Below are 22551 nucleotides of genomic sequence, written 5' to 3' on the forward strand. Positions count from 1 at the left end.
AGCAAGGGAAGCTGTTGATAAGATGGAACAGACAGACCTCTGATGTAACGAGTATCGTAGGGACTGACTTGAGATTTTGGGTACCTGAAGCTCGAGACCGTGAAGAAGCTTCCATTATTGTCGTCGTCCGACACATAATCTGAGAGAACCAGAGACTGATAAAGACCGTGGAGAAGAAGAAGAAGAAGAAGAGGACAGTTGTTAAACTCACAATTGAAATCTCCGCCATTAGTAGGTGAAAAATTTCTCTGAGATTTAAAGGGTTGTTTCGAGTATTTAAAATGTGAGTAGAATAAAACGCATCATTCCAAGAGAATTTTCGTCGTCTTTGACGAAATATACACAAATTCTGACTCTACTTTTCTTATTTTCTTTTCTTCAGTTTAAATCACGCGCCATTATCTTCACACATTAATCGAACGGTTGTTAAGTGATCGATGTTTTGATGTAATACTTGGACGTGGTTAACACCACACAGATGCGATGTTGTATTTGGTTTTTAAGATTTCCTTGGTCATTAATACTACTAGTTTATTACGTGTTGGTCAGAGACAAGTCATAACTAGTTAACTACACATTAACATCAACTTTAAATTAATTAGTATCTCTTATCAAAACTAATTAATCAGGCTAAAATAAGATGTGCAAACCTGACAAAACTAGAAAAGACTATATAGATTAGCAGTTTACCCAAAGAGCTAAAAGACAAACACTATATGAATCATTCATAAGAAACTGATATAAAGAAAGTGAAGCTCTGCTGTTACTTGGACATATAGATAAATATATCAATGTATGTGTGTATCATCATCATCATCATAGCAATTATTCAACCCAAAAAAAAAGTTTAGATTCAAAAAAAAAAAGAAAACAGAGAGGCTTGAAAGGAATCATCATCACCAAACATGTTTTTATTTCGTATCTCAATGGTCAGGATTGAATTTGACGGACTCCTTGTAGATAAGCTCCTTAATATGTTCTTCCGTGCATGAAGGATGCTCGAAGTCGAAGCTGAAAGGAGTTGGACAGATAGGTTCTTTCGCCACGTCGTGGTGCGGTGATAGATAAGCATGGCCAAGAGCTTCATCGACTATACACAACAGACAAAAATATTGAGATAAGTCTAATGAAAAAGACTTCATGCATGCATGCTTTGTTGTGTGTTGTAGGTTTTACCTGAGATGCGCTGGTTTGGATCAAATATGAGCATTCTCTCCAGCAAATCGATAGCGGAAGAGGGCATCTTCGGAAACCTAGCAGAAAACTGTTGTTTAGGGTATCGTGGCAGTTGCCTCACGTATCTTCTTGCGTTGTCGCTGCGGAGGAAACCAAGACTGGAGTTGTCCGGAGAGCCTACAAGCTGTTGTTTCAACAAAGTGTATTTTTTTAACTGAAGAGTGCTGCAGTTTTCAGACATGGTCAAAACTGATGTTTGTTTTGTTTACCTCTGTGATAAGCCTAAGCTGATGAACATAGTCTTTGCCAGGAAACAAAGGCTGTCCCGTCATGATTTCTCCCAGTATACAACCCACTGACCATATATCTATAGCTGCAGTGTACTCTGAGCAGTTAAGAAGCAACTCGGGAGCTCTGTACCAACGCGTGACGACGTATTCAGTCATGAAGTCCGTGTCTGAAGTCGTTCTCGCAAGCCCAAAATCACCAATCTTTAGCTCGTGTTTGGAGTTAAGCAGCACGTTGCTTGGCCTTAGATCACGATGTAGTATGTTGGCCGAGTGCACGTACTTGAGCCCTCTTAAGAGCTGGTACACAAAGAACTGTTGAAAAGGGAAGATATAAGTTAATAAAGATGAGATCAGAGAGTTTCCATAAGATCACAGATCAGACTTACGCGACACTGATCATGGCTTAAGGTTTGGTTAGAACGGAGGACACGCTGGAGATCAGTGTCCATTAACTCATAGACAATGTAGACATCGTTGAAGATGTCTCTTTGCGGTGGTCTTACAATATCCTTGATGGCTATGACCTGAAGAATCAAACCGAAGCTTGTAGATCAGATTGATTGGAGATTAAAAGCGAAATAAATAAAACAGAGGAAACAGAGTATCCTCTGTTTTCCTCAGATTGATTGAAGGTTTAGGTTTTACGTTCTCATGATCCATGTGCCTTAGAAGCTTGATCTCACGTAGAGCTCTCTTAGCATCAATAATATTGTCAAAAGCATTACCAATCTTCTTAATAGCCACTTTCTCTCCAGTCACTGAGTTCACCGCAGCACTGAAACTCAAGAATCAAGAGCCAAATGAACATTCAAAAGAAGAAGAAGGCGTTGATGATTGATGATCAAGAACAAAGATATCAGAAGAGAGCTTTACCAGACGATACCACAGGCGCCTCTACCGATGGGACGGATAGGAGGGACATACTTTCTGGAAACTTCAAAGAGTTGTCCATAAACGTTGTACTGAATATAACGGCCTCCGTGTGTTGGTACCACTTTGATGCAATGATCTGTAGAGCAAGAGCTCGATTCTCCAGACATGATGATGCAATGAATCAGACCAAGAACAAGGGCCTTTGTTGAAGTTTAAGGTCTCTCTTGAAGACATTTAAAACCATGTGAATAGAAAGAAGCTTTTCTCAACTGTAAAAGATCTCTCAAGTGATCCGTGACTCTAAAGAACATGAAAGATCATCACATACGTGTATTTTGTCACGAGAAGTAGTCACTCCTTTTCTCAATATTGCAAATTTCATTTGTTACTACTAATTGCAAGGATTATATCTTTTTATTAAAAACAAGTCAAACAGAAGTTTTATATCTTTGTATTGATTTCAATCAGTACAGACAAGACCAACACACTTAAACCAAACATACAAAAGCTCAACAGATGCACACTTTCAGAGACCTAGACTCTGCCTTTCCTGTCAGGCTTACACTTGTTTACTCTTACTCCACATTTGCATTGCCAGAGAATGAGTCACTAGACCTAAGATTACATAGCAACACATCTCTGCCGCTTAAAGTCATTTTGAAGAAACTATCAACTTCCTCTAGTAACTGATCTAACCCTTGAGACAATTTCTCAGCCTGCGTCCTCAACTCCATCACACAGTCACTAAAAGTTTCATCTTCCACACCGTCTTGTATCATTGGGTAAAGCTTCTCCACACTAGCATCAACCCTCTCCAGCTCTTTGAGAATCGTACTCCTACCCGAAGATAACAAGTCTCTGATCTCAGCGTTCACAACACTCTGCATATCAGCAAAAGCCTTAGCCCACAGCGGTTTATCAGAGACAGTTAAATCGAAAAGATCGGTAGTGGAGTCAGACCAGGCCGCGGTAAATACACTGCAGATATAAACCGTTTGAACCTTCACACCGTAGAAAGCTCTCATCAGAACTTTCCCTTTAGGAGAGTTCTTGACCTTAGGCAAGCTCAGAGACTTCACAAGAGAGTCTAAAACCGCACGGCAGTTTTCGACTCTAGCGTTGTTGGCATTAACATGCTGCCTCCAGCTATCGAGAGAAGACCTAGCCTGGAGATACTTCTCACCAGGACCAGACTGTAAACTATGCAGAACGCACTTAAGGTAGAGATCTCCTTGGTTGAGACGCGTGAGCTCCGAGCTAAAGGCGTTGCAGAGATCCAGTAGCTTCACGCTGATGTCGAGGTAGACGTCGACCCATTTCTCTTCCCAGTCGGAGACAGGGAGCTGGAGGTCGGTGATGAGGGTGTTGATGTTGTTGTGAGTCTCGCAGAGTGACTCCATAGCTAGCTTCATCCAGGATAGAGTGAGGATGTCGTCTTTGGACTTGGGCATGAGTTTCTTTAGCCTCTCTGCTAAAAGTAACTCGAAGTTGTTCAGTAGAGAGAGCAGCCACGGGGATAAAGCTGAGCCCTTGGGGGATAGGATGCGAAAGGGGTTCCCAAATGGGAAGAAACCTCTCGGTGGATCTTGTGCTCTGCTCATTTTGATAGACACTGAAACAACGAAGAGGTGAATATTGTAAGCATCATGTTTAATCAAATAAACCAATTTGATTTCAGCAATTGAAGGTATATCATGTGTTCTTCTTGCTACATATAGGGGTTGTAATAGAGGAACGATTCAAACCTTACAAAAAGCTGACAACTTTTGTAGATCTTAAATCAAAAACTAAACTTTCAGTTTTATTATAAGAATCCCACATGGAGACAAACCGTAATAAATTGATATAATTCTTAATCTAACACTTAAAGATGGCCAGAACTCAGCTATTTAGGGGATAAAGTTTCAATCTTTAGAGATTCGAAGAACCCTAGAAACTAATTATCCACACAAAAATCTACATCGAGCAGGGAACTCTTAATTTCCAGAAGAACAAACATCTAAAAGTAAACTCAATTTCCAGGAAACTTACGGATTTAAAGTTGTTGGAAATGAAGAAATCAAACGAGGAAAGTGTGGTGGAAATGACCTTCTAAATTCTAATGCTTCGTTATATGTTTTAGGTGAGAAAAAACTTATGGCGGAGGTCTCCGACGTCAGTTTATAAGGATAACTGTACTGTGGTGTAAAGCACAAATCACAAATTCACACGTGTACAACTATGAATGGTGGTTACCTTTGATAATTTCACAGCTCTGTGCATAGAATTAAAAAACTCTTATAGAAAGTGGACGGCTAAATAAATAAATTATCTTTGTCGAAAGACCAAAACGAGACGGTTTCGTGGGATTATAAAACAAGTCACTAGATTTTGACCCGCGCTTTCAAAGCGCGGGTTTATTTTCCTTTATTTTTTTAAATTGACAAATATTTAATAAATATCATATTTTTATATATTGGTTTTTTATAAAAGACTTAAGCTTTTTATCTTTCTTTATCGTGTTTTATTTTAAATGAGTATATACCTGAGTACAATATCCGGACCCAAAGAACCAACCCGAAACAGACCCGAAAGTTAGAGTCCCGAACCCGATCAGACCCAGGGTAAATATCCGTATGAGTTCTAAATTGCTATATCGGAAGAACCAGTCCCGAATCCGACCCGAACCGAGAACCGAATGAGTACCCGAAAATATCTGAAATGTGAATATATATCTAAAAATATATGTTATAATTATATTTATAATTATTTTAATATTTTAAATTAATATTATAAGTTAACTATAATAGTTATTTTCGGTACTTTTGAATATTTTTGGATAAAATATGATAGTTTGGATAAAAGTTTATCCAAAAAACTGTATAGAATTAGATTTTTTTGGTTATTTGAACCAAATCAGATACTTTGGTTACTTTGAGTACAATTAACCGAACCCGTTTTAGATACTTTGGTTATTTGTTTATTTTCAGGTTCTTATGCATGAGAACCGATCTCACCCGGACCCGGAAAGACCCGACTCGAACCCGACCCGATATTTTATAATATCCGAATAGGGTTTAATTTCAAAACCCGAAAAACGGATACCTGAAAGAACTGATCCGTACCCGAATGGGTACCCGAACATCCAGGTCTAATGAATATTTATGTTTAGAAAATTAAACTTTATTTTTAATGAATTAAGTTGGTATAACTCTGATAAATTAATTTTATTATGTGGTTAATTTTTTTAATAAAAAAAATTATATACTTTTAATAAAGATTTATACTTTTCAATGAAAAAATCAATTTTTGATGAATGCTTAAATTATATTAAAAAAAGAAAAAAACATAATAATTAAGTGATTAATTTTTGTTCACTACACAAAATATTAAGAATGGTTGAAAATAAATTATTTGAACTTGGAGAAAAAAAATAAGAATTTGATCTGATTTTTTAATCTGCCCAAATGGCCCAAGAGAGATGATGTGGGTAGTGGGCTGGATCTAAAAATAATTACCCAATATAGATGTGTTATTAATATTACTTAATTGCCCTTAATGAAATATGCAATGTTAGTAAAGAAAAATGGTATTTTTAGTAAAAAAACCAATAGGATCCTACTTTAATAGTATAGACTAGATTTTGACCCGCGCTTCAAAAGCGCGGGGTTTTTGGATTATATAAATAATTGATATGAATTAGTATTTTGGAATTGTACAATATTATGTTACAAATTATGTATGATATCAAAACAGAGAATTTGTTAAAATATATAATTTATGAATTACCTTATTTGAAATTTTGTATGTTCATATTTATGTAACACATTATTAGATATGATACAGTAATTTTATGGAGATCAAAGAAATTCAACTGAAATTAACCGGGAAATATAAGTTTTGTTTGGGTTAAGGTCTAGGAAAAATTACCTATATATTGGATATTTTTTTGGACCCACGGGTCTCTGTTCGGGTTTGGATCATGCCTAAGACCCAGTCATATTTAGTGTACTTGCGGGATGTAGACCATGATCCGAATGCACAGTTTTTTGTATTATAGACAAAGTTTGATGTGAATTAGTATTTTGGGATTGTTGTACATTACTATGTTACAAAATCGTATTATATCGATGAAGAGAATCCGTTTAAAATTATATATGAATTTGTATTTTGAGATTGTTGTACAATATTATGTTACAAAGTTTGATATGAATTAGTATTTTGAGTTTTCATTTATACTGTAAAGTTTAAGGTAAAATTTCAGATTTTTAAAAATAATATTTCCGGGTATTCAGCTAAAAGTTTAAGTACTTTCGGTTTCTCAGGAAGTATTTCAGATCTTTTTCGGGTACTTGAATATATTTTGGGTATTTGTTGGATTTTCAAATATTTTTCAAGTTTTAGATAAATTTTTCTGGTTTTCGGTTACTTCTAATCTTTTTAGAACTTAAAATTTGAACCTTCATAGACATGCTACATATTTAAATATTATATGTATTTTACATGTATTTGAATTATAATTCCAAACCGATCTGAACATGAAAGGAACCTACCTAAACCCAAATCAAAAATAAAATCAAAAAACTATTTGGGTGCAAATGTTTAGGACCCAAAGAACCAGAATAGAAATGAACCGATCCAAATACCCGAATACACAAACCTACTCTCATTATATTTTGTGTATTTTATAAGAATTATATTTTTTAAATTTAGATGGTTTAAGATTTACTTGGTAGATTTTTTTAACTAATTCAATAGAACATATTTGTAAGATTTTTAATAGTTTTAATCTTTCTTAATATTTTTTATTGTAATAACATTTTATAAAATAAGTTGATAATACATATTATTTTTAACATATGATTTGCAAAAATGTTTTTATCAAAATTGATTTTGTAAATAATTGAAATTATATAATGTAAGATGTCATAATATAATATATTTATTGATATTATTAATAGATCTACAGAATATAAAATGTTACTTTAGCTTAAATATGATTGTGATCTTAATGATATTAATATCCCACACACACCATAATGATTGCAATCCCACGATATTAGGGGGTTTTCTTTAATTATGGTAACACAAAAGGATATATAGGTAGTTAGAGTTATTAGTTGTGTATAATTAAAATAATTAATTGTAGGACCAGAAAAAAATTAAGTCTAGTGAAAGGGTGCAACAACTTTGTATAAGTAGATTTTTTAAGAATGCTTCTCTTTTAATAGTATAGATTAGCGTTAAGTCTTTGTTTTTTTTTTAACTATAAAACCAAATCTAACGGCTAAAACTATCAATTATGTAATACCACGTTCTACAGACTTCTGTTTTGATTAATTTGAAAAAAATTGAAAAAAATCGTTCGTATTATTTCAAATACGAACAAATCTGAAAAATTTGAAGACTAATGGTTTCTTCAAAACAAATTTTTTGGATCACGTTTATTTTACCAGGTTGCTTAAAAAATGTGAGGCTCATTAGATTACGAGAATTTTAGTCAAAACATAAAGGTCTAACAAATTCATAGTATTGCGTAAACGGGGCTGAAAAGTCCATTTGACAGCCTGTAGTGATGTTGGAGCCCCACAATAACCACACCGGTCGGCAAAAGTATCGACCCCACATCTTTGACAAAGAGTGTAGGACTAGTCTAGTGATCTTCACCAGAATGATTTACGGGCCATAAGGATTAAGCCCAAGATCAGCCCATAAACTTTAAGAAAAGTCTCTAGCTAAGACAGAGTGTCTCTGCAAGCGTCGACGAGCTGATAACGGCGATGCTGTCTCCGGGAGCCGAGTTGCCAACCATAACAACAATGCTACGAACCAATTTCTACATTTCAAATCGCTCTTACACGGCGAAGCAACCTTCGCTCTTTAGGGGACAGCACCGTGTTTCCTCTGTTCGCATCACCCATTGTAGTGGTGGTGGTGGTGCCACAGCCGTCTCCTCTTCCTCCCGCCTCCGTGATCTCGTCTTCGTCGTGAACCCTCAAGGTGTGTGTGTTATCCCTCTTACTTACTCAGTGGACGAAGAAACGATTGAATTGCTTTAAAGTGATCATTTTTTATATGAGAATCAATCTCGAGGTTTTTATATTGGTTGAATTAGGAGCAAATGGTAGAACAGCTCAGGAATGGAAGAAGTTGCTTCCTTACCTTCGATCTCGTCTTGCTAAAGACTGTAATGTGAGTTTTTTTGATTATGCTCTGTGATTCTTTCTTGCTTTTGTATTATATATCATGAGAATGAGTTTTCCGGTCTTCTTGTTTGTTTCATTCAGATATGTGAGTCCTTAACATCTGGTCCTTCTCATGCCATTGACATTACAAGAGAGGTAAGTGGCAGTGAAATGTTGTACACCTCGCTTTGATGAGTTACGTATTCTCTTATCAACCTGTTACTTTCTATCAGGCTATTAGGGATGGTGCAGATGCTGTCATTGCGGTAGGAGGTGATGGAACGCTGCACGAGGTAGAAATTCTAAACCTTTGTTGCCTAGAAAATATTAGCTTCACTCATTCTATCTTTTTTTTTATTCACAGGTTGTTAATGGCTTCTTTTGGGAGGGGAAGCCTGTTGGTAATCTCAATAGGGAAGCTGGCCATTCGGCTGCACTTGGTGTGAGTAGCTTTAATCAGACCTTTTTTTACTTTTTTTTTTGTACATCTCTTGCGGAGTTTCAGCTTACAGTTTCATTTCCTTTTTGCAGCTGATTCCGTTAGGTACTGGTTCGGATTTCGCTAGGACATTTGGTTGGTTAGTTTTTGCAACTTCTGTCTGATGTGATTTGTTTCTTAGAGTTGTGTTTGAGACAATCTTTGACTCTATTCTGCGTTTTATTAGGAAGAATGATCCTCGTGAAGCGGTGGAGCGCATTGCTAAAGGTATGCCACTGAGTACATCCGAGGAGAGCTAGGACTTGATGTGTAATTATGTCTCATATGAAATCACATATTCTGCAATATTCAGGGATACGAGCACGGGTTGATGTCGGTGTTATCGACCAGGAAGGAAGAGCTTCACATTACTTCATTAACGTTGCTGATGTTCATTTGTAAGGATATCGTTGAAATTTTCTGTGTGATTATCTGGTTGATCCTTGATTTGTAAATCTCTCTCTAATGGGTTATCACTTGCAGGAGTGCAAAGGCAGGCTTTTACGCTTCAAAGTACAAGAAATTTGGAAACTTGTGCTACGTTATCGGTGCCCTCCAAGCTTTTATGGGACATGACAACCGAGACATGAGGATTAAGGTAAACAACCCATCTCTGCAGAATCTCTTCTTCACCATAGAAATTAATTTTGAAAGCATCGTATTATATTATATCCTCAGGTCAATGGAGGTGAATGGGAAGTATATCCACAAGTCACCGCTCTCTGCGTTGGAAATGCTAAGTACTTTGGCGGAGGAATGAAAATCACTCCCAACGCTGTCCCAGGAAATGGAAATCTTGAGGTGCGTGCGACGACACTTCTTTCATTAATCTTAGGGTTGTAAATGTGAATAGGTTTTTGACTTTTAATACACGTTTATGCAGGTTGTGGTTCTTCAAGACTTCAAATGGTACGATTTCATACTGAAGCTTCATAAGCTATACAATGGGACGCATCTCTCGGTTAACAATGTGAGCTCAAGAAGGTCAGATATTTTTTTCTTATGTGTCCTCAACATTTTGGTCTGCATATGTCCTAAACACTTGAAAAAGTCGCATCTTTTTTTTATTGTAGTGTACAAAGTATAGAAGTTGAGGAGATATCAGAGAGTGGAAGCATCTATGTTCAGTCAGATGGAGAACATCTTGGTTTTCTACCTAGAAAGTTTCAGGTTTTACCCGGTGCCATCGACATGATCAGCTAAATTATCACAACCAGCACCTACCAAGATAGTGTAGAAGAAGAAGTCAATCATACATTCAACTTCTTTTTTGTTTAGTCTGTAAAGATTCTCCTTATTTGAAGTTTGATTCATTGTTTAAACCAATCAGAGTTCACTATTATATGTGGTAACTATTAACCACAAATATCTTTTCTTTCCTTTCAGTTGAAGGAACTAGATTGAGAAGTAGGTGATGAATCCCTACCAACGAGGTACATACATTGTCTTCAGATAGTTATATAGTGCATCAATCAAAATCCGTTGTAGTCTAGCTGGTCAGGATACTCGGCTCTCACCCGAGAGACCCGGGTTCGAGTCCCGGCAACGGAGCATCTTTTTTTTTCGTATTTTATTATTGCAAACCGGATTCCGGTTCTGTAAACCCTTACTCACTGGGGTTCTGCCTCTGTTCGATCTTATCGACTTCCGTTTTCAAAGTCTGCTCCTTTTTCTGTCATTTTGGGGAGAGATAGAGAGAAATGCAGAGATTGAGATCTCAACAGCTAATAGTGAGGCCTCTCGTGGAGAGCAGGCTGCGAGGGTATTGCACGAGCTCCTCCTCATCCGAAAAGATCGTAGCTTCGGTGCTTTTCGAGAGATTGCGAGTTGTGATACCAAAACCAGATCCTAACGTTTACGCTTTTCAGGAGTTCAAGTAAAGCTCTCTCCTCTCCTTTTTTTATGTCTTTCTCCTATCATTGTGGTTTAGGAATGAGCGAAAGTAAAATTTCTGATATTCGGAGTGGTCTTTATTACACAACCTGTATCACCTAGTGGTTGCTTTGCTCTATTGCAGATTCAATTGGCAGCAGCAGTTTCGCCGTAGATACCCTGATGAGTTCTTGGACATTGCTAAAAACAGGTAAAATTCATTCCCTTACCCTACTACTTTTTACATGTTATGTTATTATAGATTGTATCACTTTGAAAGTTTCAGTTTTGTTCAGTTTCTTTGAGATCATATCATCATGTGTGTCCGAATGCATTATTCCAAACTTTACGACTACAGCAAGCAAGGAGTCTGTAGATAGGTGTTTTAGTTATATTGTAACCTGAATGTTTTAGTATATCTGCACATAGATGTATATTATAGTGAAAAGGTGATGGACCTGTGACCATTTCTGGTTCTGTTCAAAAGTTGTTTAAAAGTGTAATCATGTTTCCATGAACATTTTAATTCCATCTTTGGTTGATCTTTGGGTGTGTGAATACAGAGCCAAGGGTGAATATCAAATGGACTATGTCCCTGCTCCCAGAGTTACAGAGGCTGACAAGAATAACGATAGGAAGTAAGTTTTCCACACCCTTTTAAAAAAAAACATGGACTTGTCTTCTCTTTCGCTTATTCTTGGAAACTTGCTGTAATTTCTAGGTCGTTATATAGAGCTCTCGACAAGAAACTCTATCTTCTGGTCTTCGGCAAGCCATTTGGAGCTACTAGTGACAAACCTGTCTGGCATTTCCCTGAAAAAGTCTACGATTCTGAGCCTACTCTTCGCAAGGTGATATGGTTTTATATCCATCCCCTCTGTTTCACAATCTATGACACCATCTGTTTCAGCTCTTCTCGTGCTTATGTAGTAAAGGTTTGGTAATTTTTGTAGTGTGCTGAATCTGCTTTGAAGTCAGTCTTGGGAGACCTAACTCACACGTACTTCGTTGGAAATGCTCCAATGGCTCACATGGCTATTCAACCTACTGAAGAAACACCTGATATGCCATCTTTCAAGGTAAAGCTCCTCTGAGAGTGAGAAATAAAAATTGCTTATTGATTAGTTCGTTTTGATGGACTCTTTGAATCTTCTCTTCTTCGTTTTTTGCTGTTGTGTAGAGGTTCTTCTTCAAATGCAGTGTAGTGGCAGCATCGAAATACAACATAAGTAACTGCGAAGACTTTGTGTGGGTAACCAAAGATGAGCTTTTAGAGTTCTTCCCTGAGCAAGCTGAGTTCTTCAACAAGATGATCATTAGCTGAGACTAGTCAACCACACCACCCAAAAACTCCTCTCTCTTTTTTTTTCCTTGTGGTGGTTCTCTTTAGGATGATAGAAAACAATAAAACATGAACTTTACCAAACCAAACAATGTTTCTGGTTGAGACATACACATGGATATTATGTGTGTGAAGGTCACTGTGATAAGGTCCATACCAAACCATATCTCTGGTTTTTTAGTCGCACACACGTGTGGGGTTACGTGACTGATTTTTTTTTTGTTGACATTAGGTGCCAGTTGATCGCAAGTACATTAGTTGAATGTAGTTGGATTCTCTCATATATGCACACAAAACATGTGTATGGTGAAGTAGGAAGTTCTTAGATTGTCCAAGGAAACGAGCATTGTGGTAACAACTTACCAAGAAAATCAAGTTTTTGTGTACATACGAGCTACCATCTATTACAAATTATATGATATTTTTTGTTTATTAACAAACTGTTTTATTTAAATAAAATGCAAAGTTACAAAAAGAGCACGGAAAATAATAGAAACTAGATTATAATATTTAAACTATACTTTTTGTTTCACCTTTTTTTGAAAATTTAATTTTTATATTTGTTTTTTTCTTTGTAATTATATTTGTAGAAAATATTTTTTTAAAATAATTATTAAGAAGTTTTAGTAATTGTATTAAAATAGTTGGATTAAACCTATTTCAATAGGTCATGTTCAATCAATTGCAAAGCTAAAACTAAGATTAGAAAACTTTACAACACAAAGATTAAAATCTTTAGAAATTTTGTTCTGCCCTTGGTTATTTTTTTTTTGAAGAAAAATCCAGAAAAGGTTTTGTTGTGTAACACTGGCTAAATTTTTGAATAGGATTTACATATATTTTTGAGAAAAAAATATAATTTATTGATTTTTCAAAAGAAATAATAACGACAATTATATGATTTTTTATTATTTATTTATTGTAGAATGAGATTCTTTTCTCTTGGGGGTGAAAAAAAATCGGACAAGCAAAGAAAGAGCGCACACGTTACGACCATGATGATTCAGACAAAAATAAACGAATCTTTCATTTTCTGTCGGCAAGCGGATCTTTCCATATAATATGCAGAATGGTCTTTGTATTTTATTCCTTTTTCGTATAATATTTTTCTTAAAGAGTTCATTCATCCCCTTTTACCACAACCTATAGGATAATGACACGCTTATCCGGTAATTAAGGTATTATTAATTATCTATCCTTAAGTACAAAGCAAATCTTATATAGAGAGTCAACAGAGCCATAGATATTAGATAGAGATATAGATCTGATCATTTCGAAGTAGAACTAGTTGAAAGGTCTAAAACAAAACAGAGAAAGAATGTCATCATCGGAGCAAAAGGATGTAGAAGAGAAAGGATCGTTGATCTCAGGCTTGTTGGACAAAGCCAAAGGTTTCTTCGCAGAGAAGCTTGCCAATATTCCGACTCCGGAAGCCACCGTGGACGACGTAGACTTCGTACGTGTGACTGCTCAAGGAGCTGATTATCACGCCAAGGTCTCCGTCAAGAATCCTTACCCTCAAGCCATCCCTATTTGCCAGATCTCTTACATCCTCAAGAGTGACACAAGGTTTGTCTTGTTTCCTCCATTATCTCTTTCTTTGTATGTGACGTCACTCACACGTCATTTGTAGATGATGTTATATGCTTTTATGGTTGCGTGTAGGATGATAGCCTCTGGCACGATACCGGATCCGGGTTCGTTGGTTGCGAACGGGTCGACGGTTCTGGACGTACCGGTTAAGGTGCCTTACAGCATAGCGATAAGTTTGATGAAGGACATGTTTTTGGACTGGGACATCGACTATCAACTAGACATCGGACTAACCATCGACCTTCCTGTTGTTGGTGACATTACCATCCCTGTCTCTACTCAGGGTGAGATCAAGCTCCCTTCCTTTGCCGACATCTTTAACTCTAAACCCTCTGAGTGATTTTCAATAAGTACCGATCCGTAAACGACATAGACGATCGTTGGATGTTTCAGTTGTGGAGTACTCTTGTTTTGTTGTTGAATTAATAAAGGACTTTTTATTTGGTTTCTGTATGTGTTCCTTTGAACATGTTGTTGGTAAGAATAAAAAAACTTCACAGTTTGAACTCTGGAGAAGGGTGGAGAGTAATTTAACCTGCATAGACTCTTATATGCTATACTAAACAACAGATCCAGTTCATATACAACTAACGAGACTGGCCATATTGGAGGATTGTTTATCTTCGTCTTGTAAGTATAAAACTATAATTGTAATCCAAAAGTTATTTACTCGGACATTGATGCATAAGTCAAACTTGTAAAGAGCTGGTGAATTATAGTTGGTGCAAAGCAATGGACATCCCCACCTATACGCAGCTTCTCTACCTTTCTACCACACATGATCAACACCAAAATTAATACGATACTCATTTTCCACTGCCAGTAATGATACTGGTTAGGCCCATTACTTTGATTTCCTTTTAACCTTTCTTTTCTTTTGTTTTCTCTTAAAGAATTGATTACATTATGAAACACAGATACAGTATATAACAAATAATCAAAGGAAACATGTTCGACCACTAAGGCACTTAAGTTGGTTTATATAAATCACATTAGCTAGAAATAATTAGTCAGACCACCCTCCACACACACACACACGTAAACAACCATGACGGAACAAGAACATTTTCGTCCGCTAACTCCGGCGGCTGCACTTCCGTCGAGTGACAAACAACAAACTCTCCAACGTCTTTGTCGCCGTAAAAACCAAATCAAATGCCTACTCTGCGTCATTGTAACATCTCTAATTCTAACCACGATCGTGTTGACTTTAGTATTCACGGTGTTCCGAGTCAAAGCCCCGATCATAGAAATGAACGGTGTGACAGTCAACGGCCAAGATTCAACCGCAGGGACTCAGATCCAACTGTTGGGAACAAACATCTCGATGGTCGTTGACGTGTCTGTCAAGAATCCGAATTATGTAACGTTTAGGTATTCGAACACCACGACGGATATATATTACAAGGGAGTGGTGGTGGGTGAAGCACGTGGGCCACCGGGAAAGGCCAGAGCGCATCGGACGGCGAGGATGAACATGACGGTTGATATAAGGATAGATCGTTTAGTGTCTGAGCCTGGTTTGGTTCGAGAAGTACTTGGGTCGTCGGGTCTTGTTAACTTGTGGAGTTACACTAGGATTAGTGGTAAGGTTAAGATAATGGGCATTGTGAAGAAACACGCTACGGTTAAAATGAACTGCACGATGGCTGTGAACATCTCGCGACAGGCTATTCAAGATGTCGAGTGCAAGAACAATATCGATCTTTGAGATTTCGGTTTCCATATTAAGGTATGCGTTATTTAGCGTTTTGTTGGTCATTTGATTATGGGTGATTGTAACATTGTTGGTCATTTTTGTTTATTTTATTTTATTTTAATTTATTGTGTTCGAGTATTGTGACATTGATCCTGTTACGTATAGCTCACGATCAATATATCTACGTAAAGTATGTTTTGACCTATCAATGTTACTACGAGTATGTTACGAGTATGTTACAATGCTCGAACATATAAATTAAATTAAATTAAATTAAATAAATTGAACTATTAAAATGAATACAATAATATTTTTAAATTACAGTCCTTGGGTTGGGCCACTTAATTAATAAAACCTGCCTTATTAATAAATGCAAATTTCAGTTTTCACACAATTGTAGTAAATGCATCAGCTGCATTTCCCACCCACCTCTCATCTCTTTTTCCTCTAACTAATTAAATAGAATAATGTTCTAAAATATCGTTTTTTCGATCATTCTCTCCGTCTTCACACACATGGACCCATTTTTCTTCTTAATCATCAAATGTCAACCGCCTCCTACCTCTTCCACCCTCCTCCACTTCCGCCGTCGCCGCCACACGACTCCAACCACTCTCACCTCACAACTCTAGGCTTTGGCTACTCCATAGCCATAGCTCTCGGGTTTCTCGTCCTCCTTTCCATCGTCCTCCTATCCTCCTACATCTGCTGCCGCGACTCTCGCCGCCGCACAACCGCCGTTGAAACCACCGAGGAAGGTGGCAGAAGCGTTAACCTCCCTCGCATAATCTTCATCTCCGAAGCCAACAACCAAGATCTCGAAGCGGGTGACGTCATCGTGGGACTAGACCAAGCCGTCATAAACTCTTACCCGAAGTTCCACTTCTCCAAAGAAACCTCCGCCGCGTCTTCCGATGGATTTGGCGGCGGAGGAGATACCTCGTGTACGATATGTTTGTGTGAGTATAAAGAGGGAGAGATGTTGAGGATGATGCCCGAGTGTAAACACTACTTCCATTTATGCTGTCTTGACGCGTGGCTTAAACTCAACGGATCTTGTCCTGTTTGTCGGAACTCGCCGCTTCCGACACCAACATCTACACCTATGTCAACACCTTTGTCGGAAGTTGTGCCGCTCTCGCAGTATGCCGCTGATCGGAGGAGAGCAAGAAGATGAGATATTTTAACATAGATCCATTCGCCTAATAAATTAGGGTTATATTAATTATTTTTGTGGCTCCGTTTCGTTACAAACTTTACTGATTTGTAGATAAATTTTTCTTCAGAAGTGGAGTTTGCCATTAATATCATCGAAATGAAATTTAGTTTGAACGATTTGCTTCACATGTTTATCCTTTCTTTGTTGACGTGTTTTTTTTTTTGTTTTCCCTATCTATATGAACGTTTCAGAAACAAAAACGCAGTCGCATGTGTGAAACATGATTAATGTTTGTGTTTGAATTTCGAACAGTGTAACTTGCTTTAGTTTAAAAATCTATGGCACTTGTCGGATATAGATGTTTCTAAAGTTGGGTACAAAAAGAGTTAAAATAGTAGTTGTATACTAGTTTTCTTTTTGCCGCTAGTAGTTGATGACGACCTTAGAGCAGCATTATCGCTGACTTTTAACAAACCTCTTAGAATAAATATAATAAAAAAATTATTAAAAAAAAGAAGAAAGCTCAAGACTCGCCTCTTGCGTAAGGCTTGGAAGGGGCAACTCTTATGGCCACGTGTCGCATGGAAAAAGATCTGAAGTCTTTTGTCTCTTCTCTTCCTCTCTTTCTCTCTTCTCTTCCTCTCTCGTCGACGTTAACAATGGAGACTGTCTCGTCCTCCTCGCTCGTTGGCGGGTGAGTCTTCTTCTTCTTCTTTTTCCAGATTGATTCTCAATCACTCAATTATATTTGATTGATTGAATTTAATTTTTGATTGATTTAAAAGCATAAACCTCACCGCATCCTTGCGCCGTCTTTCTCTCTGTTTAATTTGTGATGAAGAAACCCTGATTCTCGTTGTTTTGCATTACCTTGAGAAGGTTCAGTGATGAGGAAGCATCGAATGGGTATGTTAAAAGTTCAACCTTTTTCTTGAATCTCTAGTTAGATATACTCTCCTGCCTCAGTCTCTTGTTGTTGTTGTGTTATATGTCAGCTTCAAGCTTATTTTCTTGTTGTTGTTGGGAGTTCACTTTCTCTATATTGTTGGGTTTATTTGTAGCTTTTGTTATTTATAGTGTGTGTGTTTAGTGTCATGTATCCAGAGGATGAGCAAGCACAAGCTTGTTTCTCTCCTCCATGACTCTGTCTTTAGTTGTTTGTCCAGCAGCTAAATTTTTGATTTTTTTTTATGCTTAATGAGGAATCAAAATCATGTGCAATATTTCTTTAAGTTTGATCAGGAAACGCTTGCTCTTCTTATTGTTGATGAATTTGAAAGCTTAAAGCTTGGCTCTTGCACATGTGTTTTTACAGGCTGAAGATGGTATTGGTCTACCTGAGCAAATACTTGATCTCTGCCGCATGTGTGAGAACATCCCCATCATTCTGTGCGGGAACAAGGTCGACGTGAAGAACAGGCAGGTGAAGGCGAAGCAGGTGACATTTCACAGGAAGAAGAATCTTCAGCTTCTGAACAGTGTAGCAGGACATCTTCTTCATCCCGTAAGTTGCTTTCCCGTTGTCTTGTTTCAGTGGCAGGGGCGTTCCTGAAAGATGGGAGACCTGAAACATTTTACAAAGATTTTAACTAAAAAATTTTTTTTTGCTAATTTGGGGCCCTTTTTCAGTGTAAATATTTTTTAAAAAATTGGGGGCCATAGTCCAATGTTTCACCTTACTGTGCTCAGGACCGCCCCTGTTCAGTGGTGTGGTGTTTCTTTGATGAAGTTTTTATTTATATAATGTTTCAGTTAAGTCAGGTGATATTATCAGAAACTTGTATAAATGATATGGATAATGAAAGTGTATTCACAAGATCAAATGTTCCTTCTCAAGTTCTTTCTTTCTTCTCATGTTCTTTCAATTTTTGTAAGAACCTTTACTTAACAAACTTGCAATGGAGGACACACATTTAGGTATCTCTTAACTACAAGCTCTTAACCATCACTAATTACTAAAAAAATATTAAGAGACACATTTTAGCTCTTAGGGTTAATCATGCTCTTACTGTCGTCGGTCCAAATATTAAAGGCTGATACTCGGTATGTAGACTACTGTCTTAACTTTTATAAATAAATAAAACTATTTTTTTGTGGACAAAAAAAATATTTTTATAAACATATATATATGCAATAAACAATATAAAATAATAATATGTAATTTAAATTTAAACTTAGCTATAGCATATTGTGATTCTTTTTTTCGGATATATAAACGTACTCGTAACTGTATAAGATGTAACCTTTTTTTTTTTTGAAAACTGGCCTATAAGATGAAACCTACTTACCTACATAGTTACGATTGGTGCGTATCCAATCGCGAATCTGCTTTCTCTCTACGTGCCGTAGAGTTCCTGGTTGTATGATAGCCGATTTATATATTGAAGTGTTTTGTTGGTTTGTAAGGCGCACGCTAGTTATCAACCGTGAGTGGGACCATGTAAAAGCAGTTCCTAAGTGGCCACTGCTGCTATTCTCTTCCCTGATGGATCAAACAGCGACAGCATCTTGTAAGTTGTAACTGAGACAACAAGGTTATACGGCACAACATCAGAACTTGGGTGGTCAAGGTTGCAATGTTCACAAAAGTTAGTTTCTACCAGAAACAACTCGTTATCTAGCCACCAAAAAAAATGTATCTATTGTCTAGTACTATTTAGAGCAATGAGATCATGCAGCTCAGGTGACCACTTTCAAGAACAACACTATATGAAGGAGACATTCTATATCTATTATAAAACTCATATGGTTCACATTAACCTTACCCTCCAGCAGCATAATCATTACGGCAAAGGTGTGCAAGGGCCATAAAATGAGGAATCTGCCAAAAATAAAGAGCAGCGGGAAGAATCAACGAGTTGAGTGAGATCTGACCAGAAGCCGCAGCCCACCTGAACACACCAAAAAAACATAAATTAAAGATTAGCAAAACCCCTAATACATGAACTAAGAGAAACGAAGAGGAAAGAGAGGATACCCAAGTAAAGGAGGGATGGCACCAACAACAGCACCAACCCAAGTATTCACAGGGTGAAGTTGCTTCAACGGAGTATAAACAAACGCGTAAAGCACAAGATTAGCAGATGCAAGTCCAGCCGCCATCATATAAGTCTGCAATAACCTTGCCGTAAAAGCCAATGAAAAAATAAGATTAATCTCTTATAATAACAGAGAAACTAAAATCCACAACAGAAACAAAACAGTCTCACCCACCTTACTAGCCAACAAACAAGCACCAGAAGTACCAGCGATAGTAGCAAACGCAACAGCATGTGGGACACCGATACGTCCTGAAGGCAAGGGCCTTTTCATCGTCCTCTTCATCTTAGCATCATTACTTATCTCAAAAATCTGATTCAAGGAGTTAGCAGAAGCAGCAGTCATCATGGTGCCAGCACACGTGTAACAAAGACCCGCTAAGTCAACCGCCGCAGCGTTCCCCGTACCGAGGATGTAAAGCAGTGCCAGATGTCGCAACCACGAGCATGCTGCAACGATCGAATGAATCAGCCCGAAAGATACCTGAGTCGAGCTTTCGAAAGCTCCCAAACATGCACGCAAAGAAACATTTGAAGTCATTTCCAGTCCAAACATCAGATCTTTCCTTAAGAAGCCGTTTGTGAATATTAAAAAAAAAAAAAAAAAAGAAAGGCATACATTCGAGTCGAATCGATTCATGGTGGCATTGCTGCTGTCCTCCTCGAACCAAAGTTCATCTCATCCATGTTTCAGCTTCTCCTTCTATTGGAAACACACATGAAAGAGCCGATGGTCAAGAATATTTACAAAGTTGTGAAGTCCAATGTCTTGCATATGTTAAGCAATGAAGAGGGAGGGATGGTATCATTATCTTATCTTGCGGTTACATCACACATTGATCTGCCTGCAGTCCCAATGACCAAGAGAATCATCAAAAATATACAAATGTAAACAAAAGCTACACAAACTTAAAGTGTAGACGATTACCATTGGATGCACAAAGGCTGTTGTAACCTTTGCTCTTCTCTGTCTGTGGATTCTTCATAATCCTAATATCAGTCCATTCCCCCCGCGTGACCGAACGTTTCTTTTCGTCCTCCTCCGTACCACCTTTGTCCAGAAGCGTAACCCTTTGATCTTCTGTGACATGGTGCTCTGCTTCCACATCAAACAGCTATCTCTGTCATCAGCTCTCCTCCTGACCATCTCCAATCTGGCCGGCATACTCACAAGCTTCTTCCTCATCACATGATTGCACAAGGAAACAAACAAACATCATCACATGATTATTGCAAACAAGCAATTTTTTCAAAAAAAGCGTTTAAAACAAGAGGGGAAAACTGTATATTGCCAATGATTGATAGGAATAACAAAGTGATCTCATAAGTATAAAAGTCAAATGGAATCTAACCTCACTAACGATCATTCAAATAGACACAATGCTAGTTCCTAATTGTTTCTACATTATGAATATACACATAAGCTTCTTCCTTTTTCAATCTTAAGAAAATATAGAATATTACCAAGAACTGATAGAAATAACAAAATGATCTCAAAAAGTGTTTTCACATAATGAAGATACACATAAGCTTCTTCCCTTTTCAATCTAAGCAATTGCCAAGAACTGATAGAAATAACAAAATGATCTCACAAGTGAAAAATTCAAATGGAACCTAACTTCTCTAACGATCAATCAAATGACAGGACTCTAGTTTCTAAATGCTACCACAATATGAATACATAAGCTTCTTCCATTTTCAATCTAAGTAAATATTGAATATCTTCCAAGAACTGATAGAAATAACAAAGTGATCTCATAAATGTAAAAAAATGGAACATAACCTCGATCAATCAAATGATAGGACGCAAGTTTCTACTTTGTTTCCACACTAACAATATACACATAAGCTTCTTCCTTTCTTCAACCCAAGTAAATATAGAATCTCCCCAAAATTAAAAAAAAAAAAAAGATTTGAAAAAGACACCAAATTAGATACCTTGAGCAGTGGAGATTCTCATCTTTTCTTCCACCATCTGTTATCTCTTGAATCTTCTTGGCGAAACTTGTTCCTCTTTCACCTCAACTCTTTGCTGCAGAGAAACAAAAATACCAACCAACAGTCAGGTCTCACTCAATTTCTACAAATAAATCCATAAAATTTTCAATATTTTTGATCAAAGAAAGTCTTACCTCAGTTCTGAATTTCAATGAAGTGATCTTAACCTCCTCCTTCATCACTTTACCCGGTTCAGGGCCGTGACTCTTCTTCCACCACTTTACCCCCCTTGTCCTCCGTCTCCAATGATTCTTCTCCTTCTATCTCATCTCCATCTCCATCTCCATCTCCATCTCCGAGATCACAACCTTTCTCACTTCGTTTCTTGAGAAACGCCTCTTGAGAAGCACGTACACAGCAACGCAAACGCACTTCATGTTCCCCCTTCCTCCTCTCTCCGCCGCATCTACCCTCTCTAAGCAACGGATCCGTCTTCTCCTTCCTCGAATTTGATCAGAGAGTTATAGGGTTTGTCTTGGTAGTGGAGTGTAGTGGAGTGTAGTTTAGATTGAAATGAAGAAGAAGATATATATATAGATCAGGAAAATAATGTTACCGTTACTACTAATGGTTAGTCTTTTCAGACATCAATCTAGAGTCTTTTGGTTGCCTTGTCCATTGGATAATAAATGCAATTTAAGAGAATGCTACAACACATTAATCTAGAGTCTTTTGGTTGCCTTGTCCATTGGATGACATATGCAATTTAAAAGAATGCTACAACACGTTAAATGTTTTAAGCAAGTTGAATCCTTTAATACTAGCCCGCAGATCAAAACTTTTGCTTCATAGAAGAATATGCTTATATTTCTAGGGATACTCTAATTAATATTTTAAATTCTGAAAAAATGCATTTTTCCATTTTTTGA

The 22551-nt window shown here is 37.2% G+C and overlaps 7 protein-coding genes, 1 non-coding gene and 1 pseudogene across 10 annotated transcripts; 6 read left to right on the forward strand and 3 right to left on the reverse strand.

The window, feature by feature from the left end:
- Nucleotides 1-660: 660 nt before the first annotated feature.
- Nucleotides 661-2627, reverse strand: LOC108851815 (mitogen-activated protein kinase 12). The gene is made up of 6 exons (XM_018625283.2): nt 2340-2627; nt 2112-2241; nt 1853-1990; nt 1446-1778; nt 1177-1360; nt 661-1090 (listed from the first exon to the last, which is right to left on the reverse strand). The coding sequence occupies exons 1-6, from the start codon at nt 2504-2506 to the stop codon at nt 924-926; spliced, it is 1119 nt and encodes a 372-aa protein (XP_018480785.1). The 5' UTR covers nt 2507-2627; the 3' UTR covers nt 661-923.
- Nucleotides 2628-2767: 140 nt separating this feature from the next.
- Nucleotides 2768-4528, reverse strand: LOC108855818 (protein BPS1, chloroplastic). 2 transcript variants are annotated; one of them, XM_018629730.2, is made up of 2 exons: nt 4371-4528; nt 2768-3951 (listed from the first exon to the last, which is right to left on the reverse strand). In XM_018629730.2, the coding sequence occupies exon 2, from the start codon at nt 3938-3940 to the stop codon at nt 2915-2917; it is 1026 nt and encodes a 341-aa protein (XP_018485232.1). In that variant the 5' UTR covers nt 3941-3951; nt 4371-4528; the 3' UTR covers nt 2768-2914. The 2 variants fall into 2 exon arrangements, with proteins under 2 accessions (XP_018485232.1, XP_018485233.1); XM_018629731.2 differs by lacking the exon at nt 4371-4528 and adding an exon at nt 4085-4339.
- Nucleotides 4529-8052: 3524 nt separating this feature from the next.
- On the forward strand, nt 8053-10323 carry LOC108851511 (sphingoid long-chain bases kinase 2, mitochondrial). Its single transcript, XM_018624950.2, has 12 exons — nt 8053-8318; nt 8434-8510; nt 8606-8659; nt 8737-8796; nt 8868-8945; nt 9035-9081; nt 9169-9209; nt 9295-9379; nt 9465-9579; nt 9660-9782; nt 9865-9965; nt 10055-10323. The coding sequence occupies exons 1-12, from the start codon at nt 8099-8101 to the stop codon at nt 10182-10184; spliced, it is 1131 nt and encodes a 376-aa protein (XP_018480452.1). The 5' UTR covers nt 8053-8098; the 3' UTR covers nt 10185-10323.
- A 136-nt stretch (nt 10324-10459) lies between these two features.
- TRNAE-CUC (transfer RNA glutamic acid (anticodon CUC)) lies at nt 10460-10532 on the forward strand. The gene has a single exon. It is a non-coding gene; the product is annotated as a tRNA-Glu (tRNA).
- Nucleotides 10533-10608: 76 nt separating this feature from the next.
- On the forward strand, nt 10609-12476 carry LOC108849287 (uncharacterized). 2 transcript variants are annotated; one of them, XR_001949157.2, is made up of 7 exons: nt 10609-10857; nt 10999-11064; nt 11417-11491; nt 11575-11704; nt 11807-11932; nt 12034-12344; nt 12428-12476. XR_001949157.2 is itself a non-coding variant. In XM_018622834.2 (6 exons), the coding sequence occupies exons 1-6, from the start codon at nt 10682-10684 to the stop codon at nt 12175-12177; spliced, it is 717 nt and encodes a 238-aa protein (XP_018478336.1). In that variant the 5' UTR covers nt 10609-10681; the 3' UTR covers nt 12178-12381. The 2 variants fall into 2 exon arrangements, 1 of the variants encoding a protein (XP_018478336.1); XM_018622834.2 differs by lacking the exon at nt 12428-12476 and having other exon boundaries at nt 12034-12381.
- Nucleotides 12477-13290: 814 nt separating this feature from the next.
- Nucleotides 13291-14296, forward strand: LOC108848373 (desiccation-related protein At2g46140). Its single transcript, XM_018621725.2, has 2 exons — nt 13291-13764; nt 13861-14296. The coding sequence occupies exons 1-2, from the start codon at nt 13514-13516 to the stop codon at nt 14126-14128; spliced, it is 519 nt and encodes a 172-aa protein (XP_018477227.1). The 5' UTR covers nt 13291-13513; the 3' UTR covers nt 14129-14296.
- Nucleotides 14297-14429: 133 nt separating this feature from the next.
- On the forward strand, nt 14430-15573 carry LOC108853736 (late embryogenesis abundant protein At1g64065-like). The gene has a single exon (XM_018627172.2). It carries the CDS (start codon nt 14837-14839, stop codon nt 15497-15499), a length of 663 nt encoding a protein of 220 aa, XP_018482674.1. The 5' UTR covers nt 14430-14836; the 3' UTR covers nt 15500-15573.
- A 262-nt stretch (nt 15574-15835) lies between these two features.
- On the forward strand, nt 15836-16882 carry LOC108852710 (RING-H2 finger protein ATL67-like). Its single transcript, XM_018626205.2, has one exon. It carries the CDS (start codon nt 16032-16034, stop codon nt 16662-16664), a length of 633 nt encoding a protein of 210 aa, XP_018481707.1. The 5' UTR covers nt 15836-16031; the 3' UTR covers nt 16665-16882.
- A 1146-nt stretch (nt 16883-18028) lies between these two features.
- LOC108849628 (protoheme IX farnesyltransferase, mitochondrial-like) lies at nt 18029-21143 on the reverse strand (annotated as a pseudogene).
- Nucleotides 21144-22551: the final 1408 nt, after the last annotated feature.

The sequence above is a fragment of the Raphanus sativus genome, unplaced genomic scaffold, assembly GCF_000801105.2.
Source record: "Raphanus sativus cultivar WK10039 unplaced genomic scaffold, ASM80110v3 Scaffold0206, whole genome shotgun sequence".
NCBI lineage: Eukaryota > Viridiplantae > Streptophyta > Magnoliopsida > Brassicales > Brassicaceae > Raphanus > Raphanus sativus.

Bases quoted from the DNA above. Each gene is read 5' to 3' on its own strand.
- LOC108855818 (XM_018629730.2), bottom strand. From the start codon at position 3,940: ATGAGCAGAGCACAAGATCCACCGAGAGGTTTCTTCCCATTTGGGAAC.
- LOC108851815 (XM_018625283.2), bottom strand. From the start codon at position 2,506: ATGTCTGGAGAATCGAGCTCTTGCTCTACAGATCATTGCATCAAAGTG. The intron at 2,242-2,339 runs GTAAAGCTCTCT...CTTGAGTTTCAG, and splicing joins GGCGCCTGTGGTATCGTCTG to TGCTGCGGTGAACTCAGTGA. The intron at 1,361-1,445 runs GTAAACAAAACA...TTGAAACAACAG, and splicing joins AGCTTAGGCTTATCACAGAG to CTTGTAGGCTCTCCGGACAA.
- LOC108853736 (XM_018627172.2), top strand. From the start codon at position 14,837: ATGACGGAACAAGAACATTTTCGTCCGCTAACTCCGGCGGCTGCACTT.
- LOC108851511 (XM_018624950.2), top strand. From the start codon at position 8,099: ATGCTGTCTCCGGGAGCCGAGTTGCCAACCATAACAACAATGCTACGA. The intron at 8,660-8,736 runs GTAAGTGGCAGT...ACTTTCTATCAG, and splicing joins CCATTGACATTACAAGAGAG to GCTATTAGGGATGGTGCAGA. The intron at 9,210-9,294 runs GTATGCCACTGA...TGCAATATTCAG, and splicing joins GGTGGAGCGCATTGCTAAAG to GGATACGAGCACGGGTTGAT.
- LOC108848373 (XM_018621725.2), top strand. From the start codon at position 13,514: ATGTCATCATCGGAGCAAAAGGATGTAGAAGAGAAAGGATCGTTGATC. The intron at 13,765-13,860 runs GTTTGTCTTGTT...GGTTGCGTGTAG, and splicing joins ATCCTCAAGAGTGACACAAG to GATGATAGCCTCTGGCACGA.
- LOC108852710 (XM_018626205.2), top strand. From the start codon at position 16,032: ATGTCAACCGCCTCCTACCTCTTCCACCCTCCTCCACTTCCGCCGTCG.
- LOC108849287 (XM_018622834.2), top strand. From the start codon at position 10,682: ATGCAGAGATTGAGATCTCAACAGCTAATAGTGAGGCCTCTCGTGGAG. The intron at 10,858-10,998 runs GTAAAGCTCTCT...GCTCTATTGCAG, and splicing joins TACGCTTTTCAGGAGTTCAA to ATTCAATTGGCAGCAGCAGT. The intron at 11,705-11,806 runs GTGATATGGTTT...TAATTTTTGTAG, and splicing joins CTGAGCCTACTCTTCGCAAG to TGTGCTGAATCTGCTTTGAA.